The 25055-nt window shown below is 46.8% G+C and overlaps 1 protein-coding gene across 5 annotated transcripts in view; it reads right to left on the bottom strand.

Moving 5' to 3' along the window:
* Positions 1-960: 960 nt before the first annotated feature.
* LOC145353365 (uncharacterized) overlaps positions 961-25055 on the bottom strand; it is a 119392-nt gene continuing 95297 nt past the window's right edge. For 3 of the 5 annotated variants that reach the window (XM_080204044.1, XM_080204045.1, XM_080204048.1), the window contains 2 exons: positions 6704-6907; positions 961-1266 (listed from right to left, as the gene is read on the bottom strand). In XM_080204044.1, coding sequence (XP_080060170.1) covers positions 1082-1266; positions 6704-6907 — 389 coding nt within the window. In that variant the 3' untranslated portion in view covers positions 961-1081. Of the gene's footprint in view, positions 1267-6703; positions 6908-25055 lie in introns of those variants that run through there. The other 2 variants (XM_080204049.1, XR_013888689.1) reach the window with 2 other exon arrangements.

The following is a 25055-nucleotide window of genomic DNA, read 5'->3' as shown; positions in this document are numbered from 1 at the left end:
ATCTGCCTGGCTACAGAGCATTGAGCATGAATTCTCAAATATCTTCTTCAATTGTTGTTAATTGTTTCCTGTTCTGAATTGTAGTTGGCAATGACAGCTTCTCAATATTAACTGCAGGAGAGTATTGGGCAGTCAAGTTGGAAACCCGTCTGGTGCTGCAGTATTGAGGCTCAGTCCATTTAATCACTGCCCACATTGTAGGTGATGGGATCAGGGTCTGGGCACTTTGGAGGAGTCCCGTGCTTGGGAAGTGTGGGGTGCCTGCAAAAGAGGAAATCTTTCTTTTGCTTGAGAGAAATAAATCCTACTTCCACCACCCTCTTTTGGGGCTGATCCTTTTCTGATTTGCCTCAGCTTGCTAGGCAAACCAGAGCGACTCCTCTGCTCAAGCCTGAGTTAAAATAACAGCAGGGTAATAGTTAGTGTTATTGGGAGCCAACACGTAAAGATGGAGCTGTCAGCAATTTGTTATCTGTTCGGTAGAGCAGATTAATGTAATGGATATCAAGAGTCACGTAGCTTTCCACTGTGTAAGTAACCTGTATCATTCTAACAGGTCAGCTGTGTGGTTGGGCAGGTGAGGTTAAAATTGTTCCACAGAAATTCTGGAGCCCAAACTCCAAGAAATATAACAGCTACGTTAACATCAATGGGTGATGTGGCTACTGTGCCTATAGCCTCATGATGTTATTGAGATGGAAGCATATTTGGTAATCAAATCACAAACAGCAACTCCACTTTCATGTACAAGGAGGCAAGTAATTGTGCAACACTCTGCTCTTAAATATCCAATTCAAACAATGTCTGCTGTTGTGTACAAAGATATTTCCATAGTTGAAGTAACCATGGTATGAAAATGTCAACGTTGCACCATTCATCAGTGTTGTTGGCTGAAACTGGAATGGAAATATTGTTACTTCCTGTATATGACGTAAGTGGTAAACAGTAAATGAAAGCACCTTTTTGATAATAATGGAATGCCCACTTTTAATACTCCTTACATTAAACTCTTCCATATTTCACTTCCATCACAACATGACATACAATTAGTACTGGAGCCAGCATATATCGGTCTTACAGATCATTCCAATCCTGCTTGGGTCTTGAGTGGTGATGAATAATGTTTAAGGAATGACCTCCCTTGCGGTGTCTTCTTAAGTTCATATCTGAGACAACGGATGACACCATTTATTGCATCAACGCACACTTTCCAGTCTTTACCGTCCTCAGTCAGGTCAAAACCTGGGAAACAATCTGCTAGAAATTCTGTGGAAAAATGGAAACCAGTCAGAATTACATCTTATTGCGACAAACAACTGCTTTAAACATTTCGGAGAAGTGCTGAATTTTGCAGACATCTTAAAAATGATTAAAGAAACACTTCAATTATTTTGTGGAAGGTGTTTCCTTTAATTTGTTATTGGGATGTGAATGTTGCTGACAAGACCGGTATTTTTTGCTCATCCCTAATTGCACTTGAGAAGCTGGTAGTGAGCTGTTATATCTGTGTACGGAATAACGCGCCTTATTTGAAGTGGAGATTGTTATAGTCAAAGCACATTATTAAGTAGTCACTTATCTCCTTGCACATGAAAGTGGAAATTGATTTATTGGTTTGATGAAGTTTATGTGGTGTAGGCACACCCACAGTGCTGCTGGGGACGGAGTTCCAGGATTATGATGATGAAGGCAAAGTGATATGGGTCAATTAGGATGGCATGTGACTTTGAGGGGAATTTGTAGACGGTGACATTCCCATGAGCCTGCTGTCCTTACATAAAAACCCTACAGTGCAGAAGGAGGCCATTTGGCCCATTGAGCCTGCACCGACAACAATCCCACCCAGGCCCTATCCCCGCATATTTACCCCGCTAATCCCTTTAACCTACACATCCTGGGACACTATAAGGGGCAATGCACCTCACCCACACATCTTTGGATTGTGGAGGAAACTGAAGCTGGGAATCGAACCTGGGTCTCTGGCACTGTGAGTTGGCAGTGCCACCAAACCACCTTACCTACTAGGCAGTAGAGGTTGTAGGTTTAGAAGGCACTGATGAAGAAACATCGGCAAGTTACTGCGGTGCATCCTGTGGATGGCACACACCACAGCATGATATGGGAGTAAATATTTAAAGATATGATAGAGTCATAGAGGTGTACAGCGCAGAAAAGTCCTTTCAGTTCTTTTGTGTTACTGGTCAAAGACAAAGCACTTAACTATGCTAATCCCACTTTCCTGCACATGGTCCATAGCCTTGTGTGCCTTGCCATTGTAAATGTACATCTAAGTACTTCCTCAATGTTATGAGGGTCTCTGCGTCCACCACCCTTTCAGACAGTGAGTTCCAGACTCCCACCACCCTTTGGGTGGAAAAGGTTTTCCTCAAATTCCCTCTAAATCTCCTGCCCTTTATTTCAAATTTATGCCTCCAGGTCACTGATCCTTCCACCGAGGGGAAAGGTTTCTTCCTTTCGACTCTATCTGTGCCCCTTGTAACTTGATACATCTCAATCGTGTCTCCCCCTCAGCTTTCTCTGCTCCAAGGAAAACCATGCCAGTCTATCCAATTTCTCTTCATAACTAAAACTCTCCTGCCCAGGCAGTGTCCTGGTAAATCTCCTCTGTACCCTTTCCAGTCCTATCACATCCCTCCTATAAGGTGGATTCCAGAACTGCACAGGTTGCTCTAAATACGATGTCAATCTGCTGGGCTGCTTTGTCTTCCCACTTTCATGTGCAAGGAGATAAGTGACTTCTTAACAATGTGCTTTGACTGTATCAATCTCCACTTCAAATAAGGCACGTTATTCCATACAAGGATATAACAGCTCACTCCCAGCTTCTCAAGTGCAATTAAGGATGAGCAATAAATACCGGTCTTGTCAGCAACATTCACATCCCAACAACAAATTAAAGGAAACACCTTCCACAAAATAATTGAAGTGTTTCTTTAATCATTTTTAAAATGTCTGCAAAATTCAGGACTTCTCCGAAATGTTTAACCTTCTTGAGTATTGCTGGAGCCGCACTCATCCGGACAAGTGGACAGCATTCCATCACAGTCTGACTTACACTTTGTCGGTGGTGGTCAGGCAGGAGGTGAGTCACTTGCCACAAAACGGGGAATTTTAAAGACCAAAATAAGGGGGTTTAGGGAATTCAATCCCCCTTAAGAGACATCGGTTTGGGGTCCTGACATCAGCCTGTCTGCTTCCCAGTTTTACCTAGGTGGGTTTGCAGATGAGCGTCAAATTTCCTTGGCGACACAATGGTAAGCACCGCTGCCTCACAATGCCGGGGACCAGGGTTCGATTCCCAGCTTGGGTCAATGTGTGTGTGGAGTTTGCACGTTCTCCCCTTGTCTACTTGGATTTTCTCCGGGTGCCCTGGTTTCCTCCCACAGTCCAAAGATGTGCGGATTAGGTGGATTGGCCATGCTAAATTGCCCTTGAGTGTTGGGGGACTAGCTAGAGTAAATGGGGATCAGTGGTCGGTGCAAACATGATGGGCCAAATGGCCTCTTTTCTGCACAGTAGGGATTCTATGATTCTATGAACTACTGGGTAATGGATGAAAATAAATAATCAACTGCTGTTTTAGCTAAGCAGACCTATTTCCCATCTGTCAGCAACCTACCTGTGTCACTGCTGCAAGTACATAGTGGGGGAATATTTCTTCGGTGAAACTAACAGCCTTTTATCAATAAAAGTGAAGAGCTGCAGTCATTCACAGCACTCCCTCTCAGAAAGTGCTTTCAGTACTTAATAACCAATTCCAACTTCTTGGAAATCTTCCTGTCTTGCACTTCACTCACTTTCAGTGCACTTCCCTGCTGCCAGCCTTCGCCACAGCACAGGAACTTTGTTTTCTGACAAACAAGAAGAGGAATAGTAACACCAACAGTGCCAACTACAACACCAGTTGCTTTCTTCTCAGTCACTTGCTGCTCCACTGGGCAGAGTGATTGGCCACAGAGATCCACCTCCATCGGGGTGAGACCCACAACACAGGCTCCACAGGCAGAAACAGGATCAGTCTTCTCAACATGTTTAAGCCTCAGGAGGTTCAGGCTCTCATAGCAGATCCCAGCCACCTTGAACAAAACCTCCTTCCCATTCGAGCAGGTGCTCTTCAAGGTGGCTGTTGCTAGAGGGTGCCCACCCTGCACTCCAACCTGACCCCACCTGAGAATCGCTGCTCATCCCAAAAGTTCTGTGTGTTTTCTCTGGCAAGGAGAGTGTTTGAGCTGCATGTGGGGAAAGGAGGGAAGGATATGTTTGCAGAGAAAGTCTGTCAGTTATGAGAGGGCAAGAGGATGAGGGTGAATGCAAGTGCTTGCTGTTCAGACACAACAAAGGCACATCCTTCCCAGCTGACTCTGTAAAGTCATTCTCAATAATAGTGGGGGACTGGTGACAAGTCTGTAATGGCACTCAGATAAAGGTTTGATGCTGTATGACTACCTGAAGACATTGCAGACTCTTCCAATACCATTCCTGGCTATGTTTTGACTCACTAGATGGACTGACTCACTAGAAGTTGTGCACAGTGTTGTTCTGTTTAGGAAGGGAGTAGCCCTAGGAGTTCTTAGTATTGACTCTGGACCACATAGTATGTCATGGTTTCACATCAAACATGGGCACAGGTCCTACTGATTACCAACCATGATTCTCCTTCTGATGGTGGCATGGTGGCACAGTGATTAGCACTGCTGCCTCACAGTACCGGGGACCTGGCTTTGATTCTCGGCTTGGGTCACTGTCTTTACGAAGTTTGCACATTCTCCTCGCGTCTGCATGGATTTCCTCCGCGTGCTCCAGTTTCCTCCCACATTCTGAAAGACATGCTGGTTAGGTGCGCTGGCCATGCTAAATTCTCCCTTAGTGTACCTGAGCAGGCATCGGAGTGTGGCGACTAGGGATTTTCACAGTAAACTTCATTGCAGTGTTACTGTAAGCCTACTTGTGACACTAATAAATAAACTTAAACTTAATAATTCAAATAGCACTTGGAGGAAGCACTGAGGATAGCAAAGGTGTAGAATGTACTCTGGCTCAGGGACTTCAATGTCCATCACCAAAAATGACTTGATAGTAGCAGCACTCAGTGACCTGGTCAACGTCTTGAAGAATACAACTCTTAAACTGGACTTGCAGTGGGTGGTAAGAGGACAAACAAGACAACATTTTCCACTTGATCTTGTCCTCATCAAGTCACATCTGGGACATAGGAATATGGCTGTGGCTAATGGAAGCCAATCATCTCAGCCCCAGGATATCACTGCAGCGTTTCCCCAGGGCACCATTCTAGGCCCAACTTGCCTTCAGCTGCTTCATCAATGACCTTCTTTCAATCAAAAATTTCAAATTGAACTGTTTGCTGATGAGTGCACATCACAATCCCCCAGATTACGAAACAGTCCATGCTCACTTGAGTAAGGCCAGTCTAACAAGATTATGAAAGGTAAGTTATGAGCAAGGTATATTGGGAGAATGTGAGGAAAAATGTTTAAGCATTGAGTCGTAATGGCCTGGAACTCGCTGCTGTAAGAGTGGTCGAGAGTGGAGAAAATTAACGATTTGAAAGAAATTGGGAAGGCCCTTGAACAGGACTGACTGGAATTTTCTGCAAAGATCCAACAGACTTGACGGGTGAAATGGTCTCCTTGAGTGCTGTTCTGACTCTATGACATCCAAGTTTTGGTTGATAAGTAGTAAGTTACTTTCCCACTGCACAAGTGTCAAGCAATGACAATTTCCAACAAAGGAGAGCTCCCTCCCCATGACATTTAATGACAGTAGCATCGCTGGATCTGCCACCATTGCAGTGTCAACATTAACCAGAAAATAAACTGGACTAGCTATATAAACATTATGGCTATTAGAGCCAGTCAAAGGCTGGATATTCCCTGGTGAATGTCTCATCCCCTGACTCCCCAAAGGCACAAGTCAGGAGTGTGATGGGACACTCTCCACTTGTTTGAATGCGTGGAGCTGCAACCACACTCCCCACTGTCCAGAAGAAAACTGTTCGCTTGGTTGGCAGCTCACCTGCCACTTTAACCATCTACTAAATAAGATATTCAAATCTAAGGACAAGATTTAGGACAGCAATTAGCCACCTGACATTGTGGGAAATATTAGTGTTTTCTAGGCATGGTGGTACAGTGGTTAGCACTGCTGCCTCACAGCACTAGGGACCCGGATTCAATTCCAGCCTCAGGGTCACTGTCTGTGTGGAGCTTCACTTTCTCCCTGTGTCTGTGTGGGTTTTCTCTGGGTGCTTTGGTTTTCTCCCACAGTACAAAGATGTGCGAGTTAGATTGATTGGCCGTGCTAAATTGTCCCTTAGTGTCAGGGGGATTAGCAGGGTAAATATGTGGAGTTACGGCGATTGGGTGGGTTTGTTGTCAGTGCTACCTCGATGGGCCAAATGGCCTCCTTCTGTACTGCTGGGTTTCTATGACTCCATGATCTCACATGATTTACAAGAAAGTGCATACCACAATGAATAAATTACACATTGTGAGCTGAAGGTTAATTAGCGATGAGCAATAAATGCTAGCTTTGCCAGCGATGCCCACACCCAGCAAAAAAGTACATGGCAAATATTCATTTTATATAATAAAATCCAATTTAAGCTCCCAATTTGAAAAGTGGATTGAGTACTGGACGGCAAGCTGAGTTGATTATAGCTCACCTCTCACAGCATTTATCTTATTACAGTCAAGGGGAGCTTTCCCTTTCCGAATTGCTCCATACACATTACTCCTGAGAAGAACGCTGTCAGGGAAGAGGTGTCTGATGAGGAAGCGGGCTGCCAGTTCGGGTCGTGCCCTCTGCTTGGCGAGGTGGATCACAGACGCTGGCAACTCCACTTTGCGGTCAGATCTCCCGAGGCACTCTGAAAAGGTAGATCATAGAGAGTCAACATGTGATTGTGAAAGGCACATTTCCAACCCGTGCAAAGCGTGAGATTCTCCTCACACAATAATGGAGAAAGATCTGAGTCAGCATGCATTGTTTTATGTAGGTTATTTAAAGCTTTCCATTGCCAGAGTTCCAAAATATAACGAACAAATATTGCTTTATATTCCAGTCAACTAAGCGAGATGCTTCAAGGAAAAACTTAAGTGTTTGCAGTAGCTCACACTACTGCTGATGAGGACCTACAATAAAAATTTGATGATAAAAATGTGCAAGGCTGGAAAGCAAATTTTACATCTGCCCATAAATGACACGTTCCCAGCAGTTTCATCATTACATGTTCAAAACTGTCCCACAATATATCAAGTGCAGGCTGTTGTCAAGTTTAAAAAAATAATGATAGACCATGTAACGATGGTCCATGACCATGGATGTTGCCAGGATTGGGAGGCATGCCTTATGAAGATAGGTTGAGGGAGCGAGGTGTCTTCTCCCTGGAGAGACGAAGGTTGAGAGGTGACCTGATAGAGGTTTATAAAATGTTGAGAGAAAAAGATAGGGTGGATTCTCGGAGGCTATTTCCCAGGGCTGAAATGGTTGCTATGAGAGGACACAGGTTTAAGGTGCTGGGAAGCAAGTACAGAGGAGATGTTAGGGGAAAGTTTTTCACTCAGAGGGTGGTGAGTGAGTGGAATCGGCTGCCGTCGGTGGTGGTAGAGGCGAACTCGCTGGGGTCTTTTAAAAGACTTCTGGATGAGTATATGGGATCTAATGGCATTGGGAGTTACAGATAGTTCTATGGCTTGGTAGGTATAGATGTGATCGGCGCAACTTGTGGGCCGAAGGGCCTGTTTGTGCTGTAGTGTTCTATGTTCTATGTAATTACTATAGTAATCGCCCAGAAAAAGTAAGTGTGTGCATGTAATGTGAGGTGAAGTAAAATTTAGTATTTAAATTAACTTGATGACTGGTAATATTCGTGTAATTGAAACCTTCCTCTCTTGAAATTTCTGTTCTATCATTTGTCTCCTTGTTCTAGCTTCTCAGTTTCTCACTCTCTATTTCTCTTTGAAATTAAAGGCTTTCTCTTGTCCTGCGCTTTGGAACTCAAGTTTATACATTTCTCTTTCTTTGGAGTTTCCAATTCACGTTTTTGCATTTCCAATTCTTTCTCTTCTGCTCTTAATTGCTGCAATTTTCAAGCTCCTGCCTTTCTGACTCCAATTCTAGTTATTTCATTTGAAATTGTATTCTAGCCAACTCAGCCTGAGTGCTATTGGAATTATCTTTTTCCTTCTCAAGGCACAGACTTGGAGCCAATACTTTAACAATATCTACTTTCTCAGCTCCGACACTGAAATCTACTGTTAGTTCCCCTGCCGCTGCCTGCAAATGAACCTTAGTTAACTGTTACAAAGCATTCATAGACAGGGCCCTTCTGCCATGTTTGTTAATCAAATACAGCAAAAGTAACTGTGAAACCTCTGACTCAGCTCTGATGAAGGGTCATCCAGACTTGAAACATTGGCTCTATTCTCTCTTCACAGATGCTGTCAGACCTGATTTGATTTGTTGTCACATGTATTAGCACACAGTAAAAAGTATTGTTTCTTGCGTGCTATACAGACAAAGCATACCGTTCATAGAGAAGGAGACGAGAGAGTGCAGACTGTAATGTTACAGTTATAGCTCAGGTGTAGAGAAAGTTAAGTCCATTCAAAAGTCTGATGGCAGCAGGGAAAAGCTCTTCTTGAGTCGGTTGGTATGTGACGTCAGACTTTTATATGTTTTTAACCGACAGAAGAAGATGGAAGACAGAATGTCCGAGGTGCGTGGGGTCCTTAATTATGCTGGCTGCTTTGCCGAGGCAGCGTGAAGTACGGATGCAGCTAATGGATGGGAGGTTGGTTTGCGTGATGGATTGGGCTACATTCACAATCTTTTGTAGTTTCTCGCAATCTTGGGCAGAACAGGTACCAAGCTGTGATACAACCAAAAAGAATGCTTTCTATGGTGCATCTGTAAAAGTTGGTGAGAGTTGTAGTGACATGCCAAATTTCCTTAGTCTTCTAAGAAAGTAGAGCTTTGGTGGCTTTCGTAACTTTAGTGTCGACATGGGGGGACCAGGGCAGGTTGTCGGTGATCTGAACACCTAAAAACTTGAAGTCTCGACCCTTCTACTTCGTCCCCATTGAGGTGGACAGAGGCATGCTTTCCTCTATGCTTCCTGAAGTCGATAACAGCTTTGTTTTGTTGACATTGAGGGAGAGATTATTGTCACCACACCAATTCACCAGATTCTTTATCTCATTCCTGTACTCTGTCTTGTTTGAGATCCAACCCATTACAGTGGTGTCATCAGCCAACTTAAAAATCAAGTTGGAGAGGAATTTGGTCACACAGTCATGGATGTATAAGGAATATAGTAGGGAGCTGAAAATACAGCCTTGTGGGGCACCGGTTTTGAGGATGATCATGGAGTACTGCAGTTATAATCATAGAATCCTACAGTGCGGAAGGATGCCATTCAGCTCACTCCATGCAGTTACCCTTGCTAGTCCCCTTGACAGTAAGGGGCAATTTACCATGGCCAATCAACCTAACCCATGCATCTTTGGACTGTGGGAGCAAACTGGTGCACACAGAGGAAACCCACACAGACATGGGGAGAATGTGCAAACTCCACAAAGTCACCAAGTTGGGAATTGAACCCGGAACCCTGGCACTGTGAGGCAGCAGCGCTAACCACTGTTCAGCAAGTGGACCATGAGGCGTTCCAGGAAGTGTTATTTATATTGCTCGTTTCATATTATTTGATAGATCAATGAAAGATCTTGCAACGGTGGTGAATGTATTTCAAGGTATCAAGGGGAATCTGTTCAATCTGCATAGTAGCTGGGTATGTTGACTTCACCAGCAACTGCGGACCCTGCTGAAAATTTCACTGAAATTAAAGAGAAGCCGTGACTTTTCTTCCCCCAGCGCTACCAAGGCAACTGTGCTGGAAGGTAGCAACAGAATTATTTTGAAAAATGTGGAAATTAGAAAGATGTCATGTACAACTGCATCAAATGTGATCATGCGTTTAAAACCTGTCAGTGCTTGACATGACATTCCTGAACAAAATGTATCAAAGAACAGACCTTCTTTGCCAAATGTACAACTGGTTTGAGTTAAACTACATTACAAGCAGCAGGTAATATTTGCATAGTGAGTGGGGCAGATAGTGAAAAATCTGATGAATAAAACAGATGATTTCCATATAGCTCTTGCAGCATACAAAGCTACATATCACCAATGGGTAGAGGTGATGGCCTGTGGTATTGCTGGACTATTAATCCAGAAACTCAGTTAATGTTCTGGAGATCGAGGTTCAAATCTCGCCAAGGCAGAACTCCATATTTTGAATTTGAACTCCATTAAAAAAAAGTCTGGAATTAAGAATTTCCTGATGAAGATGAAATCATTGTCGAATGTCAGAAAAGCCCATCTGGTTCACTCATGTCCTTTAGGGAAGGAAATCTGGTGTCCTTATCTGGTCTGGTCTACAGTTCCACAGCAATGTGGGCGACTTCCAACTGTCCCATGAACATGGGCAATTAGGATGGGCAATAAATGCTGGCCAGCCCAAGATTGAAAACAAAAACCAGCACCAATTAAGACCAGTAGGAAATTGAGAATAACATTGGTGATGTAGCTATAAGCGGCCTCAACTAAAAATGGTTAAAGAAAAGCACAATTTATTAAAACTCTCAACATAGGCTTGTGAGTGGGCCCTCCTTTATCTCAGTGGGCCACAAGATTGAAAATTGGGCTTGTTCAGTAACCTTGACTCCATGAATAAGATTAAATACATTTATTACAAGCTGAATATTTTGTCCCCAGTTACAGAAAATGCTTAATCGTTTATTTATTAATACAGCTGTCATCAACTTCAAATGGTAAAAACAAAAGAAATACTTTTTATTGACTGGATACAGAGGGAGTGCACATCTTTCACAGTGAATGCATCATTTCACTTGTCCTTGCTTTACTTGTGTATCACTTCAGTCATTCAGATAGAATAAAAGCTATGTTTACCTGGGCAACGCTCAACAAGATGTCTTAAGTGCCACAGTGAGAACCCAGTTGGGCTGCATATGGCCCCCAGGCTGCAGATTGCTCACCACTGCTCAATACTGTGCACAAAATTCTCAAAACACTTAAATCAGGCGAATGTTACCAAATCTAGGATGGGATTCCTTCACATAATTCGAAGTGCTGAATTCAAGTAAGAACTGGAATAAATCCCTGTCTTTTTCAGCAGGACTTTCAAAATCAATCTCCCACTCTGTGCACTGCAGAATGCCTCTGCATGATTCACACTAAACATCAGTGGGCAGGACCCATTCCTGCTGGGGAGGCTGGCAGCGTAGTGGTGAGCGGGCCACTGTGTATGCACTGATCTGTCAGCGCTGAGATCGATGAATGCACAGTAGCCCCCCCCGTGCCAGCCTATCCGCTGGCCAGCACTGTGACCCCCTGGTCGTGTGAACTCCTTCCAGCCCCTGATCGCTGGCCTCCCGGATGTGTCCGGGACAGCTCCACCCACCCACCCCTCTCCAGCTCACCTCAATCTCAGCCCTGCACCCTTCACCCTCCCCCCGCCCCCCAACTCCAAAGCTCGACCCCACCACCCCCCCCTCCCCGATGGCCAACCCCGATCGCTGGCCTCCCTCCCTCTGTCATGAATCCCAGTGCAGAGTGGCAGCGGGAGCCCCCACCCTCACCAACCTCCTGCCCCAGAAGTCTGCCTCCACCGACCCCACCCCTTTGTCACTGCCTGATGCCAGGTGGGCAGTGTCAAGGTGGCCCCTGGGCAATGCCACTTTTCCCCTTGGTGTCAGTGTGACTCCTGGCACTGCCAAGCTGGCAATGCCTAGGGGGCACCCCCCTAACCCCCAGCCTTCTGGGGGGGGCCTTCATGGCCCCTCTTCACTCCAGCAGGTTGGGCCTTGCTGGTGGGGAGCAGTTGCACACCCCACTGGAGTGAAGCACTCCTGTCTGGGTGTGGGGAGAGGCGAGTTGGCCCGGAGCCTTCAGTTCTGTGCCGATTTCTGACGTGGAGCTGTCGATGCTGGAAATCCAGCGAATGGAACTGCATGGAGGCTGTGGTGCCCAGCAGGAAGCCCACTACATGACTTCTCCTTACGCTAGAGCAGCGCAATGAGCTGGGAGAATTTCTCCTCAATTCTCAGATCTGCAAAGTCTCAACTTGTCCTGTTTACTAAAACACAAACCCTACTCCAACATAAGGGGATGAATATAAATAACATAGGGTTGAAGGGTTAGCTAGCTGATTAGTCGGCATGGTAGCACAGTGGTTAGCACTGCTGCCTCACAGTGCCAGGGACCTGGGTTCGATTCCCGGTTTGGGTCACTGTTTGTGCGAAGTCTGCACGTTCTCCTCATGTCTGTATGGGTTTCGTCCAGGCGCTGCAGTTTCCTCCTACACTCCAAAAGACGTGCTGCTTAGGTCATTGGCCATACTAAATTCTTGCTCAGTGTACCCAAACAGGTGACGGACTGTGGCGAGTAGGGGATTTTCACAGTAACTTCATTGCAATATTAATGTAAGCCTACTTGTGCCACTAATAAATAAGCTTAAGCTTAGCCACCAAGAAACACTTGTAGTTCAATCAAAAATAACTAACCTTGAGATTCCTTGTCCCAGATATACAAACAGAAGTTGGCATCAGAACCAAGAGGCTAAGTTCCTACCTCGTCACTGACGGACTGGATGAACTCAATAGGGATCATACCGTGGATTTCCTCCAAAGCACTTGCTGGTTAGCCTGCTTATCTATTTCACTCTTCAAATAATGCAACTAATGCAGATCTATGCTGAGAAATGTGGAAAGTATAAAGACATCATACAAGACAGCATAATGTTCTCTTTATGGGAAGAAGGCAGGTTTACTAACTTTGGATTTATTGCTACTTGCATTGCCAACCCAGGATCGAATGAGTTGCCCGAACCTTTGAAGTCTTTGCTCTTTCGATCTTTAGCTGCATTGGGGCTGAGGAATTTATGCAGTTCTTAGGCAAGGAACTGGTGAAAAACTCAAAATGAAACTTGCTGACAGTGCAAGCTTTTTATCACTTGGCAGGAGCAGTACAAACTGAACTAGAACAACACAGATAGAGGCAGCCTTTTTTACTAAGATCAAGTGTAGTATTGACCTGGTTGAAGTCATTAGGTTACATTTTAGCTTCATTTGAAGCAATTTTTAAAAGCGGCATCTCGGCCTTTTGACTAAGATGCAAATGAGATCAAGCCTTGGAGGAGGAGCTATGCCTACTCCAATCAGCTTGATTCATGTAGATCAAACCCTAGACAGGAGGTGAGGGCCCTGTCTTGTCAGCTTGGATCGGGAATGTCTCAACTTGTTGGGACTCTGAATTGGACTTGATTGGATTGAATTGGATTAAAAAATAACACTGATAGAGACAGAGCTGATGGCCTCTCTGCATAATGCTCCACAGAAGATACAAGTCTTCCTAGCTGTAGAGGCAGCCTAATGACATCCTCACAAGAGAGGATTTGACTTCAGAATCACACTTAAACTAATTTATAATAAATTTACAAAAGTACTCGCTGATAGGCAAAGGCACTGCAATGTTGTAATGACTCAGGAAACCGAACTGAAAAGGAACATTGTTTTATTACAGAATATAAAGTAAAACCACTACCATGTTGTACAGACACTAGTCCTTGCCTGAGACTGCAATTCAGCAAGCCCAATCCTGGGCCCACCTTATAAAAGGCTTGGTTAATGAGTTCAAGCTGGGAAGGCCACTGCCTGTCATCGGGAACTCGTACTCAACAGACCCCACTGAGAGATCAATCAGTGATTTCCCCATGGAACTCCTCGGGATTATTACAAACATCAAAGAGGAATTACATTGTTCTGAGGGAGGCTGAATTTAGTGGTTATGAATCCAGCCTTGCTTTAAATCCTCCCGACATGGAACCTCCTCCAGTCCAGTTACCAACCCAACCCCACTTTCAAACTCACTAGGAAGAATTTTACAGTCCCTGCCAGCAGCTTTGCAGGTGGGGGCGGACATTTAAAACTCCCCGTTCCTGCCAGCCTTCTCCCCAACCCCAAACCGTCTGAGATTTATGTTGGCCACATGAGGCCTAGGGTCGCCTGTCCGCCAGACCATCCATGCCCACTTCGAGGTCCTACATGGCCAATTATTGACTAATTAGAGGCTGCTCAGTTTTGAGGCTGGCAGGAAGTGTTCAGGGGTGTGGGAGGGGGAGGAGAAGGAAAGCCCAGCAGGTCACCTTGCTCGGTGGGATTCTCTGCTCATTTCTGAAGTTGTGGGGTCCGGAACTCTGCAATTTGAAAAATCCTGCTGCTTGTTCCTCTGATTACAGCCTCTTATACCCTTCAATGTCTTATACCCTCCCATTTTATCCCAACATTGATGGCTTTGCCATAATTATAGAGTCTCTGGGTCTCTCTTCAGAAACCCCTCTCTCTTCACTTCCCTCACCTCCCATCAGACTCTCTTTAAAATCTACTTTTGTTGTCAGCTTTGATTACCCCTCTTTTCACTTTCCGTCTGTTTTCTTCTTACCCTTGTGAAACAACCTGTTTTTCCATATCAAAGTTTATTTATTATTGTCTCAAGTGGGCTTACATTAACACTGCAATGAAGTTACGAAAATCCTGTAGCCGCCACACTCCGGTGCCTGTTTGGGTACATTGAGGGAGAATTTAGCATGGTCAGTGCACCTAACCAGCATGTCTTTTGGACTGTGGGAGCAAACCGGAGCACCCAGAGGAAACCCACAGAGAGAACGTGCAAACTCCGCACAGACAGTGAGCCAAGCCGGGAACTGAACCAGGCCCTCATGCGCTAATGAGACAGCAACGCTAACCACTGTGCCACGTGCTATGAAATGTGAGAGTAAACTGTTTTTTATTATTGAGACATAGCAGCAATTTCAGCAGATAAGCCGAGTCTCATTCTAAAGCCTTTGTTTGAGACCTTCTAACTGGCTGTACAAGGATTGAAGGTTTCATGGCAAAACCAGTGAAATTAAATCTCAGAATCCCAAACAGCAAATAGGGAATTTTCATTATCCATTCTAAAACAAAGGTGCTCATCATCAGAGATAGAAAGTCTGGCCAAAGGATGAATTCGAGTGAGTTGCTCCTGATTTTAAAATGATAATCAGCTGTACTCACTGGAATTTACAGCGAGCTTTAACTTCATCTCATAGAATCACAGAATCCTGAAGTGCAGAAGGAGGCCATTCAGCCCATCGAGTCTGCCTCAACCACAATCCTACCCAGGCACTATCCCCATAACCCCTCGCATTTACTCTAGCTAGTCCCCTGGCACAAAAGGGCAATTTAGCCTGGCCAACCCATCTAACCTGCATGTCTTTGGACTGTGGGAGGAAACCAGAGCACCCGAGGGAAACCCACGCAGACGATGTGAAAACTTCACACAGACAATGACCCAAGTCAGGAATTGAACCTGGGACCCTAGCTCTGTGAGGCAGCCGTGCTAACCACTGTGCCACCCCAGAGAATGCTTAAGTGTACTTTTCTGAAAGAAGTATCGACATAATAATACAACTAACACATGGACATGTTTACAAACTTAATTCTAAAAACGAGTCATAGAGGGTTACAGCATGGAAACAGGCCCTTCGGCCCAACTTAGCCATGTTGCCCTTTTTTTTAAATCCCTAAGCTAATCCCAATTGCCCGCATTTGGCTCATACCCATGTAACTATCTAAATGTTTTTTAAAAGATATAATTGTACCTCCCTCTACTACTACCTCTGGCAGCTTGTTTCAGACACTCGCCACCCTCTGTGTGAAAAAAATTGCCCCTCTGGACACGTCTGTATCTCTCCCCTCTCACCTTAAACCTATGCTCTTAGTTTTAGACTCCCCTACCTTTGGGAAAAGATATTGACTATCTACCTTGTCTATGCCCTTCATTATTTTATAGACCTTTAGAAGATCACCCCTCAGCCTCCTACGCTCCAGAGAAAAAAGTCCCAGTCAATCCAGCCTCTCTTTATAACTCGATCCATCAAGTCCCGGTAGCATCCTAGTAAATCTTTTCTGCACTCTTTCTAGTTTAATAATATCCTTTCTCCAATAGGGTGACCAGAATTGCATACAGTATTCCAAGTATGGCCTTACCAATGCCTTGTACAACTTCAATAAGACATTGCAACTCCTGTATTCAATGTTCTGACCGATGAAACCAAGCATGCCAAATGCCTTCTTCACCACTCTGTCCACCTATGACTCCACTTTCAAGGAGCTATGCACATGTACCCCTAGATCTCTTTGTTCTGTAACTCTCCCTAACACCCTACCATTAACTGAGTAAGTTGTGCCTTGGTTCAATTTACCAAAATGCATCACCTCACATCTGTCTAAATTAAACTCCATCTGCCATTCGTCAACCCACTGGCCCAATTGATCAAAAACCCATTGCAATTGGAGATAACTTTCTCCACTGTCCACTGTGCCACCAATCTAGTGTCATCTACAAACTTACTAACCATCTCCCCCACATACTCATCCAAATCATTAATATAAAGGATAAATAACAGTGGACCCAGCACCGATCCCTGCGGTACACCGCTGGTCACAGGCCGCCAGTTTGAAAATGAATTCTCTACAACTACCCTCTGGCTTCTGTCAAGAAGCTATTTAGATACCTCACCATGGATGCCATGAGATTTAACCTTTTGCAACAACCTATCATGCGGTACCTTGTCAAAGACCTTGCTAAAGTCCATGTAGACAACATCAGCTGCACTGCCCTCATCTACCTTCTTGGTTACTCCTTCAAAAACCTCAATCAGAAGGATGTTGCCAGGACTTGAGAAGCTGAGTTACAGAGAGAGATTGAATAGGTTAGGACTTTATTCCCTGGAGTGTAGAAGAGTGAGGGGAGATTTGACAGAGGTGTATAAGATATTGATGGGTTTAGATAGAGTGAATGCAAGCAGGCTTTTTCCACTGAGGCTAGAGGAGAAAAAAATCAGAGGGCTTAGATTAAGGATGAAAGGAGAAAAGTTTAAAGGGAATATTAGGGTGAATTCTTCACGCAGAGTGATGGGAGTGTGGAGTGAGCTGCCAGATAAAGTGGTAAATGCGGGGTTACTTTTAACATTTAAGAAAAACTTGGACTGGTTCATGGATGAGATGGGGGTGGAGGGATATGGTCCAAGTGCAGGTCAGTGGGACTAGGCAAAAAATGGTTCAGCACAGACAAGAAGGGCCAAAAGGCCTGTTTCTGAGCTGTAATCTTCTATGGTTCTATGCAAATTTGTGAGATATGAATTTCCACTCACAAAGCCATGCTGACTGTCCCTAATCAGTCCTTGCATCTCTAAATGTCTGTAGATCCTGTCTCTCAAAATACCTTCCAACAATAGGGCAGCACAGTAGCACAGTGGTCAGCACTACTGCTTCACAGCTCCAGGGTCCTGGGTTTGATTCCCAGCTCGGGTCACTGACTGTGTGGAGTTTGCACATTCTCCTTGTATCTGTGTGGGTTTCCTCCCACAGTTCAAAGATGTGCGGGTTAGGTTGGTTGGCCATGTTAAAATTGCCCCTCAGTGTCCTAAAATGCTTAGGTTAGAAGGATTAGCAGGTAAAATATGTGGGGATACGGGGGTAGGGCCTGGGTGGGATTGTGGTTGGTGCAGACTCGATGGGCCGAAGGGCCTCTTTCTGCACTGTAGGGTTCTATGATTCACCCATCACAGATGTGAGGCTCACTGGCCTGTAGTTCCCAACCTTTTCCCTGCAGCCCTTTTTAAACAAAGGCACAACATTCATAGCGAGGGGGATTGAATATAAAAGTAGGGAGGTCTTGCTGCAGCTGTATAGGGCATTGGTGAGGCCGCAGCTGGAGTACTGTGTGCAGTTTTGGGCGCCGCACCTGCGCAAGGATATTTTGGCCCTGGAGGGAGTGCAGAGGAGGTTTACTAGGCTGATACCGGAGTTGAGGGGATTGAGCTATGAGGAGAGGCTGAATAAACTAGGCTTGTACTCGTTAGAGTTTAGAAGAATGAGGGGAGATCTCATTGAGACGTATAAGATGATGAATGGGATGGATAGGATAGAGGTGGAGAGACTCTTCCCGCTCAAAAAAGACAGTAGGACTAGGGGGCACAGCCTCAAGATAAAGGGGAGGCGGTTTAGAACGGAGTTGAGGAGGAACTTCTTCACTCAAAGGGTGGTGAATCTCTGGAATTCTCTGCCCGTTGAAGTGGTGGAGGCTGCCTCGCTAAATATTTTTAAGAAGCGGGTTGATGGGTTCTTGATAAGAGAGGGGATTAAGGGTTATGGGGAGAGGGCGGGAAAGTGGAACTGAGCCACAACAGATCAGCCATGATCTTATTGAATGGCGGGGCAGGCTCGAAGGGCTAGATGGCCTACTCCTGCTCCTATTTCTTATGTTCTTATGTTCTTATTTGCCACTCTCCAATCTTCAGGCACCTCACCCGTGACTATTGATGATTCAAATATCTCGGCTAGGGGGCCTGCAATTTCCTCCTTAGCCTCCCACAATGTCCTGGGATACACTTCATCAGGACCCAGGGATTCATCTACCTTGATGCACTTTAAGACTTCCATCACCTCCTTCTCTGTGATGTGTACACTCCTCAAGACATCACTCTTTATTTTCCCAAATTCCCTAACATTCATGGTTGCATTGTTCTCAAAATGGTTCGACTAGCCTTAGTCTAGAACAGAATGCAACCAGAAAATAAAAGGTGTTCACCAGCCCCGGAGCCGCAGACATCACCAGAAATCTAAACTTATTATTTCATTTAAAAACTATATTTTCTCTGATCTATTTGACTCATCAGATTAGAAATACACTACCCCCTACTCCTTCTGCAAGTTTACATCTCTTCCAGTTTTGTCTCCACAACCACATTCCTCAAGTGGTTGATCTATTCTGAGATCTCAAGCAGGCCAACTCCAATGCAAACATTGGAAAACATACAAGAGCAGCTCACTGAATAGCACGTCCCTTGATTCCCTCCCTCCCTCTGGGGCCTCTCTATCTTCCCATGTATATAAACAACCCAGTGCACAGTCTGTGGAACGAGAGAGGTTTATATAAATGGTATTTGTAATGAGGATACATGCTACTCTGGGACAAAGATGGAGATGAATGGCACTTGACTGGACCTTTTTCACTTCCTCTGAATGCGTGCACGACTCAGAACACCCACTGAGATAATGCAAGGGTTCAGAAAGTTCTTTTTAAATGAAAACAGATAGGATGCTACATTGTACTGTGTATAGGCATGGCAAAGGTTGAAGGCTTTTGTTAGGGAACAGATTAGAAGCTCCAGGGTATGTTATGAAATTAGCCTAGACCCCCAACTATTTTTGATTTTGGCATAGGGTGGTTCGCACCAGGAATAGAATCATAGGGCCTGATTTTACCATTTTCATTCTAAGTGCTGAATCTGGGCGTAATGCAGATCCGACTCAGAAATCTGCTTTTGGGCGCCCCCATACACACTCGGCCTGAAAGAAAAAATCGCCGGTCCCATTCGCACTGTTGGCAGGGCTTAGCGTGCCCGAAACAATCGGAGCTCTGAACTGTGCATGCACAGTTAGAAAAACATTGAAAAAGCGTGCCTGTCGCATTGCTTCCGGGCCAGATAAGGTCTCCCCCTGACCTCCACAGACATTGCTCCACCTCCACAGCATTACAGACCTACCTACCCCCACCACCCTCCACCACCCAGAACAATCGCAGCCCCCTCCTCCCCGCCCCCCCCCCCCAAACCGATCTCAGGCAGAGTGACAGCGGACCCCCCCCCACCCCCCCCCCACTTCCCCCCATCGATCTCAGGCAGAGACATCCACCCTCTCTCCTCCACCCCACAGATCTCAGGCAGAGTGATCCCCCCTCATCCCCCACCCTCCCGCACAAGGCCCCATCTCACTTACACTCTGATGGCTGTGTGACACCTCCCTCTCTCTCCCCTGTCGCTAATCACTGAGGCACTCGTCCCCCTACCATCAACCCCACCGCGCCCCCCCCCCCCCCTCCACCTCCCCCTCCACCTCCACCCCCTCAGCAGCACACGTGCAAGTGCTCACTCGCCTTCTCCTCAACGCTAACAAGCAAACTGCATGGAACTTGCTGGAATGCTCTGTCAAACTGCCTGCAGCTGATCTACCCTAATGAGGGGCAGCTCCATAAAAAACTCAAGGATGGATAGGCAGGCAGTACGGGACAATGTGTGCATGACCAACCTCCGATTTTCTGAGGGCAACTTGGGGAGACTGCTGGATGCAGCAGAGGTGAGGTAGGACACCCTCTTCCTCCCAGGAGGACGCAGGCCCACAGGGTCTAATGCCATGTGGCCTGGAAGGCAGTCGCTGTCTCGGTCAGTGCCAGGACACTGCCCACCCCTCTTGCCCCCCCCCGAAACCGCAAGGCAATGCTGGAAAAAAAATCAATGACCTCATCCGTGCAGCAAAGATGAATGCTAAACGCCATTTAGCATGTTCCCCCATATCTCCCCCAGATCCTCCTATTCCCAGCACCTTGCATGCTTTCAGCTCCTGACCCCCAAGCACCTCCTTCCTTTCCCCGCAGTGAGCCCCACCGCGTTTGCCTTCTAAGGTTTCACCACCTGATTCTCTGCATGAGTCACGACACCATTTATTTCATGGTTCCTTGGGTCTCAAGAAGACCGAGCACAATGCCAGTGAGAGGGTGAAGACAGGGGCTGTGAGCCAGACCTCCAGGTCCTCACCCCGTCCGCGGAGTGGGTGCTGGAGCTCACCAGGGAAGGGGAGATGTTGGCTGTCAGCGACAGCATGGTCGGTCTGCTGTCCAGGCGTGAGCACCTGTCATTCCTACACTCACTTTGAGGCAACTTCTTGGGTGCATAAGTTTTGGGTGCAAGGGGCAAGGTGTAAAGGAGATGTACGAGACATGTTTATCTGCATAGAGAGGGTAGTGGCTGCCTGGAACTCACTGCCTGGGAAGGTTGTGGAAGCAGAACCAATAGGGACATTGAAGGGGCATCTCTACAGCTATCTCAATGGGATGGGAATAGAGGCAATATGGCCCCCAGAAGAATAGGGACAAACAAATCAGATGGGCAGCCTGGTTGCTACAAGGTTGGAGGGTCGAAGGGCCTGTTCCTGTGATGTAATTTTCTGGGTTCAATGTTCTATATTCAAGGGAGACATGTGATTCATATATTTGGCACCCGGATTCCTCTCCCTCCCTTGCACTTAACCTTATGTCCTGTGTTTCAGGGACAGATCCTGTCACCTGGGGCATTCTGGACTGCAGACCCCGGCTACAGCTCCCATCCATCCTGGGAACGGTAGCTCGGGTGAGTCTTCAGAAGATATGGGTGAAGGGGCCTCCGAGGGTGGCACCGTTTATCCATCAGCTTGTATCGGTGGGTCCAGTTAGCTGAAGGTTCTGGATCACAATCTGGTGACATGACAAATCTACTGATGTATATCGGGTAGAGGAGGAGGGAACGTCCAAGGCCTCTGGCATGTGGAGGCCTGCTGGAGGCAAGGACTCAGCTGGCCCCAGGCTACATGCTGAGCCTCTGAGATCACTTCTCCCTCAGCTGCTGGAGATGCAGCAACAGAACCAGGGAATGCAGGAGGGGCTGACAGCCACACTGGACCAACTGTGAGGTTGCTGGGAGGAGTCCCAAAGCATTCAGGTGGACCAGCGATTGCCTGTCATGTGTGCTTCCAATGCCAACACTGCAAGGGTGGCATCTGCTGTGGAAAGCCTGGGGCAGGGGATTGTCACCATGGGTGGCAGGCTCTAAGCAATGACTGAGTTGCTGCAGGCCACAGCGGAGGGACTAAGCAGGCTTCTCGAAATTCTGCGGCCCATAGCTGAGAGGCTCGAGAGCTTGCAGGAGACCCAGCTGGACAGCACTGAGACACAGTGAGCAATGGCAGCAACCCTTGAGAAGGTGGCCCAGTCTTGGAGGGCCACGGCTGAGGACGTGCAGATGTGGGCCAGTCCCCGAGGGCACTTGCTGTGGTCGTTGAGAGATGGCCCACGACTCATGTGGCCATTGCGGAGGGGTCGGCTACCAGGAGTAGGACTCAGGTGATCCTCTAGGACTGGCAATGTCAGGTGACACCGGAGCTTCTGGAGTTCACTCCAGAAGCACCAGTGTCCCATGGAGTGACCCAGGGGCCAAAAGGGACTCCAAGGAGGAGGAACGGCATGAGCCCAAGCCTTCCAGTCAGGAGACTGTGGCTATGGCAACACCTTCTGTCTCCCCTCTTCCTGACACTAGGGCATCTCAGGGGCAGCGGGATGAAGAGGGTGTCATGGAAACATACCAAACACCTGGAAGCAGGCGAGTCCCTCAAGATCCAGGACCTCCAGAGGCTGCCCACCACGTGCATCACAGGCCATGGGGTGAGGTCGGCAGCTGGCCCCCTCCACCTCCGATGTACATTCTGGGGAGTCACTGAGGCATAGTGCTAGGCCGCATAAGAGTGGGAGTAAATGGGTATTTTTCTGGTTGGCGATCAGTGACTAGCATTGTGCCTCAGGGATCAGTGTTGGGACCGCAATTGTTTACGATTTACATAGATGATTGAGTTGGAGGTCAAGTGTAGTGTGTCAAAATTCACAGATGACGCTAAGATGGGTGGAACAGCAAAGTGTGCAGAGGATGCTGAAAGTCTGCAAAGGGGTATAGATAATCTAAGTGAATGGGCAAGGGTCTGGGAGATGGAGTATAATGTTGGTAAATGTGAGGTCATCCATTTTGGTAGGAATACCAGCAAAATGGACCATTATTTAAATGGTAAAAAATTGCAGCATGCTGCTGTGCAGAAGGACCTGAGTATCCTTGTGCAGGAATCTTAAGGAGTTGGTTTGCAGGTACAGCAGGTAATTAAGAAGGCAAATGGAATTTTGTCCTTCATTGCTAGCGGGATGGAGTTTAAAAACAGGGAGGTTATGTCGCAGCTGTATAAGGTGCTGGTGAGGCCACACCTGGAATACTGTGTATAGTTTTGGTCCCCTTACTTGAAAAAGGAAATACTTGCACTGGAGAGGGTGCAGAGGAGATTCACTATGTTGATTCTGGAGTTGAGAGGGTTGGCTTATAAGGAGAGACTGAGTAGGCTGGGGCTATACTCAATGGAATTCAGAAAAATGAGGGAAGATCTTTTGAAACATACAAGATTATGAAAGGAATAGACAGAAGCAGGGAAACTGTTTCCACTGGCAGGTGAACTAGGGGCATGGCCTCAAAATAAGGGGGAGCAAATTTAGGACTGAGTTGAGAAGGAACTTCTTCATACAAAGGGTTGTGAATCTGCGGAATTCCCTGCCCAGTGAAGCAGTTGTGGTTACCTTATTGAATGTTTTTAAGGCGAGGATAAATTTTTGAACAGTAAAGGAATTAAGGGTTATGGTGAGCGGGTGGGTAAGTGGAGCTGGGTCCACAAAAAGACCAGCCATGATCTTATTGAATGGCAGAGCAGGCTCGATGGCCCACTCCTGCTCCTAGTTCTTACATAAGGTTAGGAAGTTGCAGTTGCACTAAGATGGCACGGGTGAAGGGCTGCACTAGTTAGAAAGAAATATAAGCGCCTTAATGTTTTCTTTTCACAAGTTTTTACGTTTCACCAGCTTATCTGAATGCCTTTATTGTAAATAAAAGATTTTTCTCAACAACCACCTGCGAATAGGTTGTCTCGAATAGGATCCCTGCCCCATTGATGATCACACGATGGATGCTTCATGGTGGTATCAGTTGGGGTGGCCCCTCAATACAGTGTCACTGAGAAAAGGAAATCATTGGTCTCTCATACTCCACAAGCGATGACTTCGCAGCCCCAACCCACTCTCCCCAGGGCCCGGTATGGTGGTTTTGGATCCCTTACCCACTAGACGGACATGGGCCGGGTGCCAGCGTGCATGTGGATCTCAGGCAGGAGTCAGACTGGTTTGCACCAGGGCATCATCAGAATGGTGTTCAGCGAGTCCTCATCACCCTCCTGCCTAGAAAAAAAATCACAAACAAAGAGTACCCAGGCTCCCCACTCTGGTGTGACAATGTGCAGGCATTTGGCGGGGGGGAATGGAACCCACAATCACCATCCCCTAGTGACTGAATCGCCTGGTTCTCAGAGCCTCCCTAGCCATCCTCGCATGCCTCAGCTGAGATGCCAGCCCTCCACCGTCTGGCTGGTGTTCCGAGGTGTTCTCATCCTCCTCCTCCTCTTCCTGCTGGTCATCCTCTCCAGTGACGGCCGGCAGGTCATCCTCCATGTCCTCTTCCTTCTCCCAAGAGGTTACCTCGCTGCAGAACCAGATTGTGCAAGGCACAGCACACCACCGGAGGAGATCAGACGGCTGTACTGGAGGGTCCTTTCAGATCGATCCAGATCCTGAGGAGCCCAATGCACTTCTCTACTGTTGCGCGGGTGGCTACATGGGCCTCATTATAGCAGGTCTCTGCCTCAGTCTCAGGCTTCTGCACAGGCGTCATCAGCCATATCCGAAGCAGACAACCCATATCACCCAGGAGCCATCCCCCGCAGCCTGGACTTCTCCTCAAATGCTTGTGGGATGTCCGAGCTCTTTACAATGAAGCTGTCATGCAAGCCGCCTGTATGTCTGGCACAGTCGTGCATGATGGTCATATTGTGGTTGCGCATGATTTGTACATTCAGGGAGTGGAACCCCTTCCTGTTAACAAATCGTTGTGGATTCTGGAGGGGGGCCCTGAGGGCGACGTGGGTACAGTCGACCACCCCCTGCACATTTGGCATCCCAGCAATCGCAGCGAACCCTGCAGCCCGGGCTTCCTGATGGACCTGATGGTCCAGGTTAAATTTGATGTACTGCCCAGCCTGGGCTTCAGTGACCTGCTTGACACAGCTGTGGACTGAAGACTGGCAGATACCACAGACATCTCCGCTAGGGCTCTGGGAGGTGCCAGTCGCATGGAAGTTCAGTGTGGCCATCAATCTGACAGCCACTGAGAGTGGGGACCCCCCGCCCCCCCCTCCTGCCTCGAGGCGCCAGATCCTGCAACA

The sequence above is a fragment of the Carcharhinus amblyrhynchos genome, chromosome 15 (assembly GCF_965287045.1).
Source record: "Carcharhinus amblyrhynchos chromosome 15, sCarAmb.v2.hapA, whole genome shotgun sequence".
NCBI classification, from domain to species: Eukaryota; Metazoa; Chordata; class Chondrichthyes; order Carcharhiniformes; family Carcharhinidae; genus Carcharhinus; species Carcharhinus amblyrhynchos.
The sequence above is the reverse complement of the archived record's forward strand: the minus strand, read 5'-3'. Positions and strand labels throughout refer to the sequence as shown.